At 30.9% G+C, this 15,157-nt stretch overlaps 1 protein-coding gene across 1 annotated transcript in view; it reads right to left on the bottom strand.

Annotated features, from left to right (window-relative positions):
* Positions 1–3,970: 3,970 nt before the first annotated feature.
* LOC127709782 (zinc finger SWIM domain-containing protein 8-like) overlaps positions 3,971–15,157 on the bottom strand; it is a 40,320-nt gene continuing 29,133 nt past the window's right edge. Inside the window, exons 19-22 of the mRNA XM_052215421.1 lie at positions 14,111–14,394; positions 12,034–13,155; positions 11,207–11,384; positions 3,971–9,916 (exon numbers count right to left, since the gene is read on the bottom strand). Of these exons, the coding sequence (XP_052071381.1) occupies positions 9,700–9,916; positions 11,207–11,384; positions 12,034–13,155; positions 14,111–14,394 (1,801 nt within the window). The 3' untranslated portion in view covers positions 3,971–9,699. The remainder of the gene's footprint in view (positions 9,917–11,206; positions 11,385–12,033; positions 13,156–14,110; positions 14,395–15,157) is intronic.

Genomic DNA, 15,157 nt, shown 5'->3' with positions numbered 1-15,157 from the left:
TTTACCAATATGTTCTATGTTTAGCAATGGTGTTCATATTGGTTGATTGACAAGAACAAAAAATACAAACATTAAATTGGATACCATAAGGATAATACAGGGCGTTTGGTTGAAATTGGTCCAATGAATGTAGAGAGGAAGATTTTTAAACGCTTTGAAATAGAGAAGGGACGAAAAGTGATTGCAATAGCTAATGTATATATTGCCAATATGGTCAGGTGAACTTAATAAAGCGCAACAGCGTTGATAAACACATGTGTCGTATACTAAGCTCTTACATTATCATGTGTCGTATACTAAGCTCTTACATTATCAGTTTTGGGTATATTATGAATGGGAAAATTTGGTAATTATTTTTAAACACAGCATTGTTGTTGCTGTGATCCAGCCGATATCACTTGAACATGAACGTTGTAAACTATTACATAAAACAGTTTCTTTACAAATGTTTTATGCAAAGCAGCAGTTGTTGGAAGAAGATAAAGGGATATACATTAATTTTAATGTCAAGAGCTCAGAATAAGACTATGTTTTGCACAATATTCAAGAAGTTTGATTTTGAAGCCTTAATGCAAATATGTAAGACAAAATTCAAAACTATAAATACTGATCTATGTCTAATGAACATCCTAAGGATGTTATTTCATAGATTAGATTTTCGAATTCATGGGGCAAAAAAAAAATGGCATCATCATTCCATCAGTTCTTTTTTACTTGTAAATAGTAGCTTTTTAGAGTATTTCTAGAACTATCTGACACTGGAGATGAATGGTTGTAGGCTGGCGTGGGGTCATTTTCATTTCCATAATCTAACCATAAAGTTTTTATTTTACTGCCAAAAGATGTAGAATTTCTCATTATTGGTGCAAATTCTTTTATTTCAATTTTATCAAGAGCACAACTTGTTTACATCTTCCTTTCTATAACCATTTGTTTTTTTTCAATGCAATTTTTAAACAACAAAAACTATCTTCTTACTTATTTCTATCTAATTTCTTCGTTGAAAAACTACATTTTACTGCAACAATTGCACAATTTTATTGATTGTTTAAATAATAAAATTGAAACAATGATTAGTGTATTGCGAATTGTTATCATTACTATATGATGATTATGGCACTGGTTTTACAAGTGCAATAAGAGGAAGTTAATATTGATATGCGTATTTCATATTTCACTATTCTTAACTTATATATGAGCATTAAACTGTAAACTTGTAATCATGGCTTGTTTTATTTTCAAGAATAGGCTAAATTAGAGAATTCATTTTCTTCGAAAAACAGATAATTGATAAGGCGACTGTAGTATACCGATGTTCTAATCTTGCAAAGCGATTAAAAAGAGACAAATCAGGGCAACAAACAAAAAATCAATGGAATCGTATGAACTTCAAATTGAGCGAGACCTGATGCATTGACAGGTAAGCGTCTCCTGCTATGCATGCATCACCCGCCATCCGAATTCACTCAGTAAAATGTCACAACCGGAAATAGGACACAATCGGTAAAACTACTGAGCAGACGACTTTATTGATATATTAAGGAGTAAGACCGCTTAAACATATCTTCATTAAGTTGAGACACAGACACTTTGATATGTTAACCAATTCGTGATGGTGACCGTAAAAACTCATCGAAGATACCAGGCCAGACGCTTGTTTCGTCTACATTAGACTCATCAGTGACACTCGAGTCAAAACATTTAAAAGGCCTGATCAAAAACGAAGTTGCTAACAGCATTAAAAACGGGTTTAACCTAAAATTCCGAAAACTTGTGCCAAATACGCGGCTCAGCCAAAGTATTCCGGGGGGGGGGGGCGAGGGGAGAGAAAAACATTAGTGTTTCGAATGATTCAAAATTTTATAAACAGTAGATCTTACAGAAAATGAACATATCAATGATATTTTATGTTAACACAAAAGTGGTGACTACTGGGCTAGTGCTAACCTGGGCTCTCGGTCATAAAACTTTACTCAATACTCGGGAGTACAAAATTTGGTGTTTCGAGCAAATTTCAGTATTTCTTCTGCATAACTCTGTTGGAGCAGTACTTTGTGTGTAAGGAGTACAATCCTGTTAAATCATCTTATCCATTTTATAAATAAAATACATCTATTGAAATACACAATTTAATATTTATCTATGAATCACAGAATCTGTGATTTCACTAGGGGCGACACAGTTTACTGAGTTAGCTTTCAGTAACTGCGAGTACTCTCAGATCGGTACTTTGCGTCTTTTGTCTTTTTGTTACACATTTTGTTTTGTGCTAAGTATCGTGAGGGGCCTCAGTGGCCAAGTAATATGGGTAATTCATCTACTGTGTCACTGTGCTGTCAAACCCGATGTTGTGAATTCCAACCCCGCATATAGCAGGTGCATTCGACTCCAATCTTAATTGATAAGGATTATCAGTTTTCCTCCACCAACAATAACTGGCCATCACCATATAGCCAAGTGCTGAAAATGGCATAAAATACAAACAATCAATCAATCAATCAATCATTGCTTAGTATTGATATTATGAGTCAAGCCCTATCCAACTGATTTGTATTTTGTTCTAATGTTCAGCTGTTAAACCAATCCCGTTTTAGGGGAGAGTTTTGCGGGCATATTACCCGGTGGTTTTCATTACATAGTTACTGTCTTCCATAATTGTTTTAATATAAATTAGTCCATTGTTTTTTTCTCTCTTTTGAACTGTTTGACTTTTTGTTTAACATGGTCTTTTGAGATTTCTATAGAGTACAAGTTTTTGCTCGTAGTTGAAGGCCTGTAATTTTTTGCATTATTGTCCTTCACTCTATAGTAGAAAGTGGTCTCATGGGCAATAGTTCCTCATTTCCTTAATGTTATACACAAATGGTATATTAAGACGGTGATTAGAAAGCTATCATGGTCAATCCCATTTGTTTTTGTTTTTTTATTAAAGTTGCATTAAAATATTCTCATACTGTTTTACATTTCTATACAAAAAAAATCAAGTATTCAAGAATTCTAAGTGTCTGTTGTACATAACTTTTATTAGGAGCTTAATGTACAAAATAAAAATGTATGGTTGATGCCAAATAAACTTCCCTAAACTATCTTTCCTTTAACCAAAGCTTTCATACTTGTGTTAACCAAGGAAAACAATCAGGACATAAAAACTGATACTGTATATTCAGAATTTTTTGCGGCTTATTTTTTTTTAACAATGAACAAAAATGTGAGATTAATTATTGCAATTTAAGGAAATAGTAAAATTACAAAAATACTGAACTCCGAGGAAAATTCAAAAAGGAAAGTCCCTAATCAAATGGCAAAATCAAAAGCTCAAACACATCAAACGAATGGATAACTTCTGTCATATTCCTAACTTGGTACAGGCATTTTCTTATGTAGAAAATGGTGGATACAATTAATGCAAGCAAATTTTTAATTGCAAGCAAATATTTCTGAATTTACAGTAATGATGATGATGATGATGATGATGATGATGATGATGATGATGATGATGGCGGCTAGTTAACGTCCAGTGGCAAATTGAATGCATATTCAGGACGAGAACATATTAATGTAATATGAATATTAACCTTGCTTTATACTAGACTGACACACTAGGCCAGATTTTAAATGTGCTAGTTCACAAGGTAACAGTCCGCAGGAAGACATATTCACCTACCCCAACACATTATCTTACTCCGAGCTGACCAGTCTTTGCTCTTACTACTTAATACTGTATGTTTAGCAGAGAGGCAGCAAATACCAACTTTGAAGTTTTTTATTTAGGTTCTAGCCCACAACCTCCAGAACTCGAGGTGAACACCCTACCACAAGACCACCAAGGCTGTATTCAATAAATAATGGACCACCTTATTAAGTTATTCACATGGAAATAAAATCATTTTCCAGGATTTCTATCACAATCCAGATTGCAGATAAAACATAGAATGTTATGAAGCTTTTGGGCAATTATTTAAAATGGACATATTTTTCATAATATCATTTATTTTGTTGATTTGTGGCATTCATACCTCCATACCTTTGCATAATTTATTCTGTTGTTAATAATGCTATATAAAGAATGCTGGTAACAAATATGACAGAGCTCTAACATTCACAGACCAGTTACAAACTGGGACTTGAAAAATATAAAATGTATGTATAGATACTTATAAACACTTTTTGACTGAATATTAAACTTATTTCACACATAAAAACAAGCATTTCCACTCTGATGTTTCTTTAATACAATCATGATACATTTGTAATGGTATGGTCACATCTTTATATGAATGTCTTAGACTGTACAGTTCTGCTGTTCATTTTCATCCAATCTTACAACTTTACAAGGTTCTTTATGTGTTTTCAGTTTCACATACTGAATGGACTAATACTAAAAAAAATGTGTTAAAAGTTTTTGAAACTAATTATTCTGTACTGCTGTTCACTGCATTTAGCATCGCTTCCTATTGGTTCAATATTATTGGTCAAATGAAAAGCTTACGATTAATTAAAATATAGAAGGCAATTGGGGGTACTACTGAAAATGCAGAAGTCAATAAGCAGTATTTGATTTTTGAAGAAAGTGTCAGTTTTATTCTTACGCATTATAATATGCAGAAACTGGATGTTATCCTACAAATGCAGAAAACAGCAATTAAAAAGTATAAATTTTTGATAAGTTTAAATGTTCTGTTAATTATTAAACATACATTTACATATGCTGTTAGTAAGAGTTTCAATCACATTCATTTATTTGTTATTCTTTCAATATTTTATTCCAATAATTGTCCAATGGAACAGCTAACGTTATAAGTAGCTTTCTCTATGAAGGCAGTAATGATGGTGTCATTTAACCAATAACTCTTAAATAGCTGTTCAAAACATCTTTTTAAACTTTTTATGATATTTTAGTTCCTAATAAATGGTGATAAAAATGCAACAGTAATTTCTTGTTGAGGGAATCTGAATGATTGACAAGATAAAATTGACATGACCTTTCTGAATATTATATACAGTTCCTTAGATATGAAAGTGTCATCCTTTTTAGTTAACTTATCATTTGATGCTAAAATTCTTAATAATTCTATGCAAACAGTACTCTGGGACAAGGTGTCTGAGCCAAAAGAACATGAAATTCTGCTCATAAGAATACTTTCTCCTGTGACATAATATTTTTTTTATATTTTTCCTTTTTTAAGGGGGGAGTAAGAGCAAAAAATCTATTGGAGAGAATATAACTTTTCACTTAATATGCAAATAGCTGTTTGCCAGTCACAGCTGAAGAGAATTGTTGTCTTATATCGTAATATTTACTTAATTTCAATTAACCCTGATCTTTTCAAATTTTTCATTTCCATTTAATCTCATGAAAAAATATTAAAGTCAATAATTGACTTCAAAGAAATTTCAGGAATATTCTTCATATCCTAGATGGCGTATGAAAAGACATGAATGTCCTAGCTTAAATAACTCATCAGAAAACATGATATTCACAGTGACTTATGTGTTACTGAATAATGTTGTACCATGATAGAGGACTGAAGTGGTGACCATTAAAACATAAACAAAGATTATTGAGAAACTGACATAAAGGCAATGAATGCCTAAACAGGTAAAAGTAAATGTAGAAGTGAATACAATGAGCAGTGCTATACATTACTGCAGTGTGGAAATATCATTAATATATATTTTTCATATTTTCAAGAAAAAAGGGCTTAAACACCAATATTAACAAAATCAGGACATTACTAAAGATAGATTTGATCACAAAAGTAGAGACAGACAAACAAAGGTAAACTAACATGTTGCTGTCTGTAGATAGTTCAAACACAATAACTTCTTAAGTGGAAAACTATTGATGTAGAAAGTGGAAGCTGACTTATAAGATGTGGTTATTAAGTTAAATTCTAACATTTCTAGGCTACCTTTGAAAGCAAAATAAATTTAATATGTTTACTGATTTCAGTATTTTAAAGAGCAAAACTATTCAACAAATTTCAAATCACTAATTCTTGAGGTATTTCAATGTGTGTTAATTAAATTTCCCATTAAATTACACAAAAATATATATATATTAAACTTATTTGTATAGTACAATCCACATATTTGTTGCAGAAACTGGATTTTAATATTTGTCATATATTGAAAAAAACTAAATAGATTAATAAGGGAAACAACTTTTTAAACTTTCTATATGAACACAGCTGTCTGTTGGGTAAATAAATGATACAAACATTTCAATGGCTTATGATTGTGATGAAAACAGAAAAGGAACAACATATTCTCAGTTTTTGCATGTAATATTTTTTTGCTATAATAAATATTAATTTGACTAATATCTATGTTTATTTATAAACCTTCCATCTTTTTTTCTCATGTCATGTCATAACAGTGCAATAAAATACCATGAATGAAAATATGATTTAAATAGGTTAAACAAATCAATTAGTTCTGGTAATCTGTTGAATCTCCTAAAACTGCATGTGACTAACTGTTATTGTTTTACTTTTATACTAATGCAATGGTGTACTAAAAGTAAACTTAATACCAAACTATGAGATTTTTTTGTATTGTAAGCAACCAAACTTTGTTTTATCTGTACTATTTTTAGAAATTCCTACACTCATCTATCATATACATTTATACAAACTGTCACACTTATGACTTCTGTATATTTGTATAAGAATTTTATGAAGTTAATTATTTTGAGCAGATGTGCAAAGTACCATCATCCTGTGATTAAATAAAATGAAATACAGGGTTCCACAAAAAAATGAATATTTACAACAATTTGAAAATATGACAAAAGGTACAGTTTAGCAAATAAAGAACAAATGTAATAAACATAATGTGAAACAGTCTATCTTCGTTGTCAAGAAGTTTACCATTTTTGGGTATATGCTTATGTTCTATAATAATTTTCAGATTTATTCAGCACAAATATAACTATAAATGGCCCTCTAAAATGTATAGAATAAATCAAGACTTTACAACTGAAAATAGTATATTCACTAGATTCAACAATTTCATTTGTAATAATGCTATGAAATAATTTGATGCAATAGATGACAAGTACAATAAAAATGTGAAATAATTTATTTTTCAATGGCTGAAAATATTGGACTTTGAACACAGCACAGACTGGATCTGTTCATATACAAGCACACCTTTGTGTTAACTTTTCTATCTTTTACGTTTGTCAAATTTTTAGATTATATGAATTCATTTGCTAGTTAATTAAAATCTTCTACCGAGTCATAACTAAACATCTATAACTACATTCAATTGGAATGTTGATACCATGGCACTTTACACTTGTATTTATGTTGTACTTATCTTAAGCATTCAAATAAATGAATCTTAATAGAAAGATAGTGAAATAATTAAAAACTATGAAAAAAATTTTGTCATCATATTTTTCTTTTTGTCCATCAGGTTTCTCTTTAAAAATGTTAAGAAAACAACTTGTCAATTTGGTATAAATATCAAAAGAGCAACATTGAAAAAGTAACAGTTTCAACAATCAAGGAGTTTTAAGTAGATTTAGAAAGAAGAACTTATTTTGATATAAAAAAAAATTCTGAACACACTCAGATGTTTATTGTTTAAAAAATAAAACTAATATGTTTGTTTCAGTAGATTGATGTTACTTTAAATATATTTATAGAATCTGAAGGCATTTAACTCAATTGTGAAAGTAAATGGGAGCAAGTAGGATAAATCACTTGACCAACAACTTACAAAACTCCATCCCATATCTGAAGGTCATAGACACATGACCATTTGAGGGAATAGCTGAAGCAAGACAGTATGGTTGCCTAGTGTGTATACTGATATAGGCCAAGAGCAATTGTTGTTTTTCCCTTAGTATCCACTATAACTGTTTACCATTAATGCGTTAATATCATCTGGTTTTCTTGACTAGATAGCCATCAAGTTTCCAAATAAAACTCCGCTGTAACATTTCTAGCATATTATTGACATGGCCGTTTACTGAATAACATTGTTAAACATGGAAATATTGAAGTTTCATCTCCTCCTAGGCATAAAAATATTTCAGATATCAATAATCTAATCAAAATTTACTGTTCAATGATATAAGCAGGAAAGCAGGATGAGTGAAAGCCTATATTTATATATCTTAATAAATATTATTTTCTATACACATATATATATATATATATACTTTAATTTGTGGAAGACGTATATTACACAACACGAGAAGTTGGGATTAAGTGATAAAAATATGACATAAAATCAGAAATATGCAGAAATAAAAATGTTTCAATAATATACAATATACCAAAGGAGTTTTTTATTGTTATTGGGGGTTTCTAGGAAAGAAGAAATTGAACTAATATAAAGAGGGAGGGGGTAACAAAAATTTCTAAATATTACCATTTTTAACATTCTTAATGAACCCTTTATACAGATTATAAAGCAAATTTTTTAAAGTTCATATTAAAAGAAAAAGGTCAAAATGGTAGACATAATTTGAGAACTTTTCAAGATGGGAATTTACCCTATGTCATAGACATCATACAATAATGAGTTCATTCTTTTCAAGATAATCATTGTGACCAAATTTTCCTCTATGATCATTTCTTTTTTTATGTTCTAAAAAACAATAAAAATAATTACAAAGGCATATTAATATTAAAAAGTAATTTCTTGTTAAGTAGGTAATTGTGACCTGCATGTAGAAATCTCTTGAATGTTGTAATTGTAATACATTTTATTCAATAAAAATCAAATGCCATCACAATCTACATACTAAAAAATGTGGTGAACCAGTACCCAATTCATTTTGTTTTTAGAATTCTTGATAAGGAGCCCATTGGTATAAAGGTTGTTAAATTAAATCATACCATTCTGATAACCAGGACTGATATATCAGGCAATGTTGTTCATCAGTAAAATCATTACAGCATTCATTTCAAATGCTGTTGGGACTCTTTCAATTAACAATATTTTTTCATTATTTTATTTTTCTATTTTTCTTTTCTTTTTCACATGTAAAAATACTTCAGCAACACAAATTTATACACAGAATTATAAATATGACATCCAAATAACAAGTATACATATAAATTGTAGAAACATGATATTGATTCATTATTATTTTTATCAGTCTTGAACTGCATAAATTTCATTTCTGTTCAATGAATTTAAAAAAAATTTGGAATGCTTTCCATAGAAGTTAGTTTTTATTATTCGGTTCTATACTATGTACCATTGTATATATATTTTGCATAAAACTGGAAGAAAAAGCAGTTTTAAATCACTTTTTTTATAATTTAGACCTTTGAAATTGTTCTAAACCAACAAACAAGTTTTAAAACCAATGCATATTTTTTAAAGGTTTACTATTTGTGGAAAAAAATTTACTTCTGAACATTTAAATTTGAAAATGTAAAATTAACATGTTGAGGACTTCCTTGAATCTTTCATTTTCTAATGTAATTTAATGAAAACAATGATCAAGAAAAAAAAAGAAAAAAATAAACACAATAATGTCTAACATTTGTATAAATAAAACAAAAAATTTAAATAATTAACATATACTAATAAAACATGTATAAACTTACATTCATGACAAAAAATAATGTGTATTTAATAGTTCTATAAGTATGATAAGGTCAAACAAAGAACTGTCAAAAAATAAACATTTATGGGAACCTGATTTTTTTATAATTCTATTCAATGCCAATATCAAACATTCCCTGTTGCCAGTCCATTCACAATCCTTGTCCATAACTCTTTACGACAAGATTTTGATCGCCTTAGACTTTGGAGAAGTTCTTGAAATTGTATCATGCCTCCTTGAGTCAAACAAAAGGCGTTTCTTGCACTGCAAATTGTACTGACAAAGTCGTCATAATCTGCTTGATTGATATGGTGTATACGTTGATGAGCACATTGTATGAACCTGCAACAGAAAATACAGCGCTATAAGAAACAATCATTAAATGAATTTACAGCTATTTTAAATGATATGTACTCACCTCTTTTTAAGAGATACATATCCTTTTGTGTTAATGTATTTTTACTAGGTGTGTATGAATTACAGTTCAAAAATATGTAGGACACAGTCTTGAAGTGTATTATCTGTGTAAGACATAATAAGATTGTCATTTTTACACCATTCAATGAATTGAATGCAATGCATGATATAAATAAAACAAGAAGAAAAGGGCAATTTATTTTTTACACAATCTCTACCGTGAAAATTCTTCCTGAAAGAATGCATTTTTGCTGCTTTTCCCATTTTCAGAGGCTAAAGGTACAGGTATATTTTATCTGAACAATAAAGAAAGAATTATCAGTATGGTCTTACAAAGTAAAGACACAGATAAGTACTTAGGAATTCAATAGGATGAATACTGTACTCAATTTCATTTTTCCATAAGAATTTATTTTAACTTAATAACAGACACTTTTTTATTTTAACAAAATTCAACTGTTAGCAATGCATGATATAAATAAAACAAGAAGAAAAGGGCCAATTTATTTTTTACACAATCTCTAATGTGAAAATTCTTCCTGAAAGAATGCATTTTTGCTGCTTTTCCCATTTTCAGAGGCTAAAATTTCTAAAACAATATCAGCCCAATAGTGAAAATAGAACATGACCTGTATTTTCTAATTAATAGTATTACTCCATAGTAACAGGGCATATGTCAAACTGCACTTATCTTATGGAATCCCTTTGTAATGAATAAAAAGACTGACAGAGGAGGGGATACACAAATCAGAAATGATAAGCTCCCCTCAACTATTTCAGGAGGTATAAAAACCTACATCAAATTCTCTATAAATCAAAATTTGTATTATCACTGAAAGTTGGGTAAACAAGGTCCTTAGGATGGTGATAGGTACAGTAGCCAAAAGTACAGGTATATCTTATCTAAACAATAAACCAAGAATTATCAGTATGGTCTGACAAAGTAAAGACACAGATAAGTACTTAGGAATTCAATAGGACGAATACTGTACTGAATTTCATTTTTCCATATGAATGTCTTACAGGAAAATTTGAGTTAACTGCCCCTGACAAGAGAAGTAAAACTAGAAAATGGATGTTGATGAATTGGTTATTGTCATACAAACATAAGTGATGCTAGACGATAATAATCATAGGTAGATGTTCTATTCTTGACCACTCAACATGAACTTTCATTACTTGGTTGATGTTCTGTAAAGCACTTTTTCTACTTACATTTGTGTACATTTCTGTATGATAGGATTAAGTATGGTGGATCTAAGATGGTTCTGTGCAATGGTGGGGTTGTTCCTGGCCAACACATGTGCAGCTTCTATGGCTATGTCATACAATACAAATGGACTCACTACAGCATTCACTGAACTCATACAAAACTGCTGTATGTAGTTTGTACCTAAGATTTAAATAGGAAACATTTTTATTTTAGATTAAACTACATGAAACAGCTAAATACATGACAGGGCATAATTCATATTAAATACATCATGCTACAAATGTTTATGTAACTGTATAAAAAAAAACAAGGATGACAAAAAAAACTTTATTGGTCTCATTATTTCAATTTCACTTTGTGAATGATTAAAAAACTTATTTAGTTTTGGTCTTCTGTTAAGGTCCTTTTAGTTTATAACTAATTCCAATCGATTTTTTTTAGGAGGGGGGGGGGGGGGGGGGGGGGGGGGGGGTTGGAGGGGTGTAAGTCAATTTTGCCCTTCAAATCATTTAAGCCAAGCAACTATTCAACAACTTCTCTACATAAATGTTTTAACTTCATCAATTTAATTGTATATAAAACTAATTGTATTCCAAAAAAAAAGAAGCCTATTTATACATTGTTTATTCCTGGAAAGTATTTTTCTCATATCTGAAAGCATGACACTCAGAAAAAAAAGTGTGTACTTTACGTTTATAAAACAACAGAATGTTGTTGATTTTACAAAATAATTAATGATATCTTTGTTATTTCCTACATTCCAATCTGTTTGATCTAGCATCCACAAAATTTTAAAATATATCTAGAAACAAATGAATTGTATTCATACCTAGTTTTACAGCAATATTCAAAAGCCATTTAACATCTTCTCCATAGGGTGGATTCCTTGCATACTTTGCCTGAGGTCTATCATCATGTACACGTCTAGCTAGGGTTTCCATGGCTAACATTCCTGTACGGAAGGCAGCATTGAGATAATTCAGTTGAGCTTGGTTGTGATGACCAACAGGATGAACATGTGGAGGACTAGGAGAATCAGAATCGTGTTGCTGGTCGACAGGATGCATAGATTGTCCGTTCGCTGAGGATGATGGCGGTGTCTGTACAACAGTACTTAATTGGCACTGAGTGTGACTAGGAAACACTTGTATAGCAGGTCCTAGCTGTCTTACAGGCATTCCTCCGTGGGGATACATTGCTTGTGTAGTGTTTGGTATACCTATATGCTGACCCTGATATGTAAGAGTGGTGACATAAGGATGGATGGGGATATGCTGATGATGAAGCTGGGTACTAAATGGTGGGATTTGTTGGACGTAACTGTAATGCTGGACAAAGGCTTGGTGTGGCATCTGATGAGGCGCTGGCTGGGGTGGTAAAGTTGCGTATGATAATACCAGTGGTTGTTGCGGCATATGATTATTATGGGCCATTGTGGCACTGGCTACTGTGACTGCATTATGTGGTGAAGGTGAACTGAATGGAATAATTGGTAGAGTAGCTGGACTGCAACGTTCTGTTTGAGCTACTGACATAGAATGAACTTCCTTGTTCTCAACATTGGCTGAATTCCTTTTTTGGCCATCTGAGTTATTATTGGATTGAGCAGCCTCTTCAGATAATTCAAACCATTGTCTAGCAACATCAAACAAGACTTCAGGATAAACTCCACCTCCTTTTGCTGCACCTTCCACTGCTAGACAGGCCTTTTCTAGCATATCTCTACTCTGTTCTTTGCACTGGAACAATGCTCTCTGAACTTCTGATGGATTTAGAGCCTGTGCTTGAGGTAGGCAAGATAAAGCTAATTCTGCAGCAGCTCTAACCATGTTAGGGTCACGACCTCTTGCAGCCTTGTCAGCAAGAGAAGCAGCTTCTGGTGGAGTTAGATGACCTTCCCATGTTTCTATTAGGATATTAATAGCAGCAGTTCCTATCTCCATTGCTTGACCTGTTTAAAACAAAGTTTCATTTTAGCTTACAGTTGTATCTTGTGTAAGAACAATTTCTATTAAGAATCAATCATGTATTAGTATTAAAATGAACTGTTCACTGAAATAAAGTACGCAACATTTCAAAAATATGTTTTATAATACAATGCATACACAAGCTACAGTATCTAAACAAAAGTGTTTAGACAGTCCATTAATGTTATTATAGATTTTATTCATTTGAAATTAAAATTAAAATTTTAATAATTTTTGCAATTTCAGTATGATGCAAAATGTGGCATATCGGGAAAAGATGCATTTTTCGACTGATTTTTATCATTCAGACTAATTTAACTTGAAAACGAGTTCATGGACCCCTCTTTTTAAAAATGACATTTGGCTTGATTATGTATGAAGATTATTTGTGCCAATTTTTATAAACAAATCACCATTGAAATTTTTTTAAATTAGATAAATACACAGCAAAAAATCCTGTTTTTTGACTAAAATCATGAAAATGAGAATGAATGAATTATTTCCAAAGAAGTGTTACACAAATTCAAAGCACACTTCTGTACAGAAGATATAACAGATGTTTTTACAAAAGTCAGCTTGCGTTTATCTTTTGAAACAAAAAAGTTAGGTATGCCTTTCCAAAGGATAGAAATTTCCAAGAAACCGAAATTTCCAGTAAATGTCTAAAATTTCGACCCCATTTATCTCTAAAAGTAGCATATGAAGGAATATTTTTTATTACATATTTGAATTGTTTAGGTAAAAAATTCACAGTGGGACCAAAACTGTATCGTATGCCCTTAACCTGCAGTGGTTAAAGAAATAATGCAGAAAAGAACCCATACAATAACATTTTATTATCCAATTATACCTTTTTCAGCAAGCTCTTCACTACAGTTCAAAGTTTTCATTGTAAATTTTAAACAAATTAAGGACCTAATATCATGTCAATGTAGTTACCTGAAATCCATGAAACATGTGAAGAGTATGTCCTGGAAAGCCAATTTGGTGATACACAGTTATTCAGTCCCAGAGCATATAATCCTATCTGGAATGCACATAAATGAAGGTTGCGATGTGGACCTGTATGTTGATTATTATTAGAAGGCTGTGTAAACAATGATGTAGAACTATTCCCTCCAGCTTTAGCAAGTACTGTCTTTGATAACTCAAACATGAAATGGGCGGAGGCTTCACTTGGTTGATTAGGCAGTGTTGGCATGATGCGATTTTTACCCTTGAATCTAAAAATATACACACAAAAAAATTTATATCAAATTTTTTACATGAAATATCTTGCAAAATAATTATTTAATTATACTTGTAGCTGTATCAAAGATAAATTAAATTTAGGACTAATCTATTTTTTTTTATTTAATGTTCTAATCTAAACCTACCAAATGTCTTTTTTTTGTAATAGGTTACTAAAATGGGCTACACTGTCTTTCATAGACATACCATACACAAATAGAGAAGGGTTGTCATGTTTACAATTCAGTATATGTGGACAGGATGCACATACGTTCATTCAAGTATCTACTAATTTGTAAATGTGTTGGATAAAAATGTTTATTTGATAAGATCAATTGATTAAACTTCTAAAACTTTTGGAAAAAACAAAAGAAACAGCCTTTTAACTGTATAGGGTGATCAGCGTGGACAAGCTAAAAGTTTCCCACTGGGGTGGGTGGAAAAAGCAAAATCTCTCAGAGATGTTGTGTACCTCCAAAGTTAAATTCTGTGTTTCGCCAGTATAAAGACCATTTAATTTTATAAAATGGATTGGTGTTTAAAGTCCATTGTTTAAAATGGGGGTACAAATTTATTTATTTTGTAAAAAATATCTCCGTACTCCTAACAACAAAATGTTTATATTTATATTTACCTGTGTAGTTATTTTATTTAACGCCATTTTGTCCAAGGTTATAGTTGTTTTTTTTTACATTGTTTTACATCCCCCCTTTTTTATTTAATATTGTATTTATATTGTGTCATAGATCAAATTTA

Source organism: Mytilus californianus, unplaced genomic scaffold (assembly GCF_021869535.1).
Source record: "Mytilus californianus isolate M0D057914Y unplaced genomic scaffold, xbMytCali1.0.p SCAF_7, whole genome shotgun sequence".
Lineage (NCBI taxonomy): Eukaryota > Metazoa > Mollusca > Bivalvia > Mytilida > Mytilidae > Mytilus > Mytilus californianus.
The sequence above is the reverse complement of the archived record's forward strand: the minus strand, read 5'-3'. Positions and strand labels throughout refer to the sequence as shown.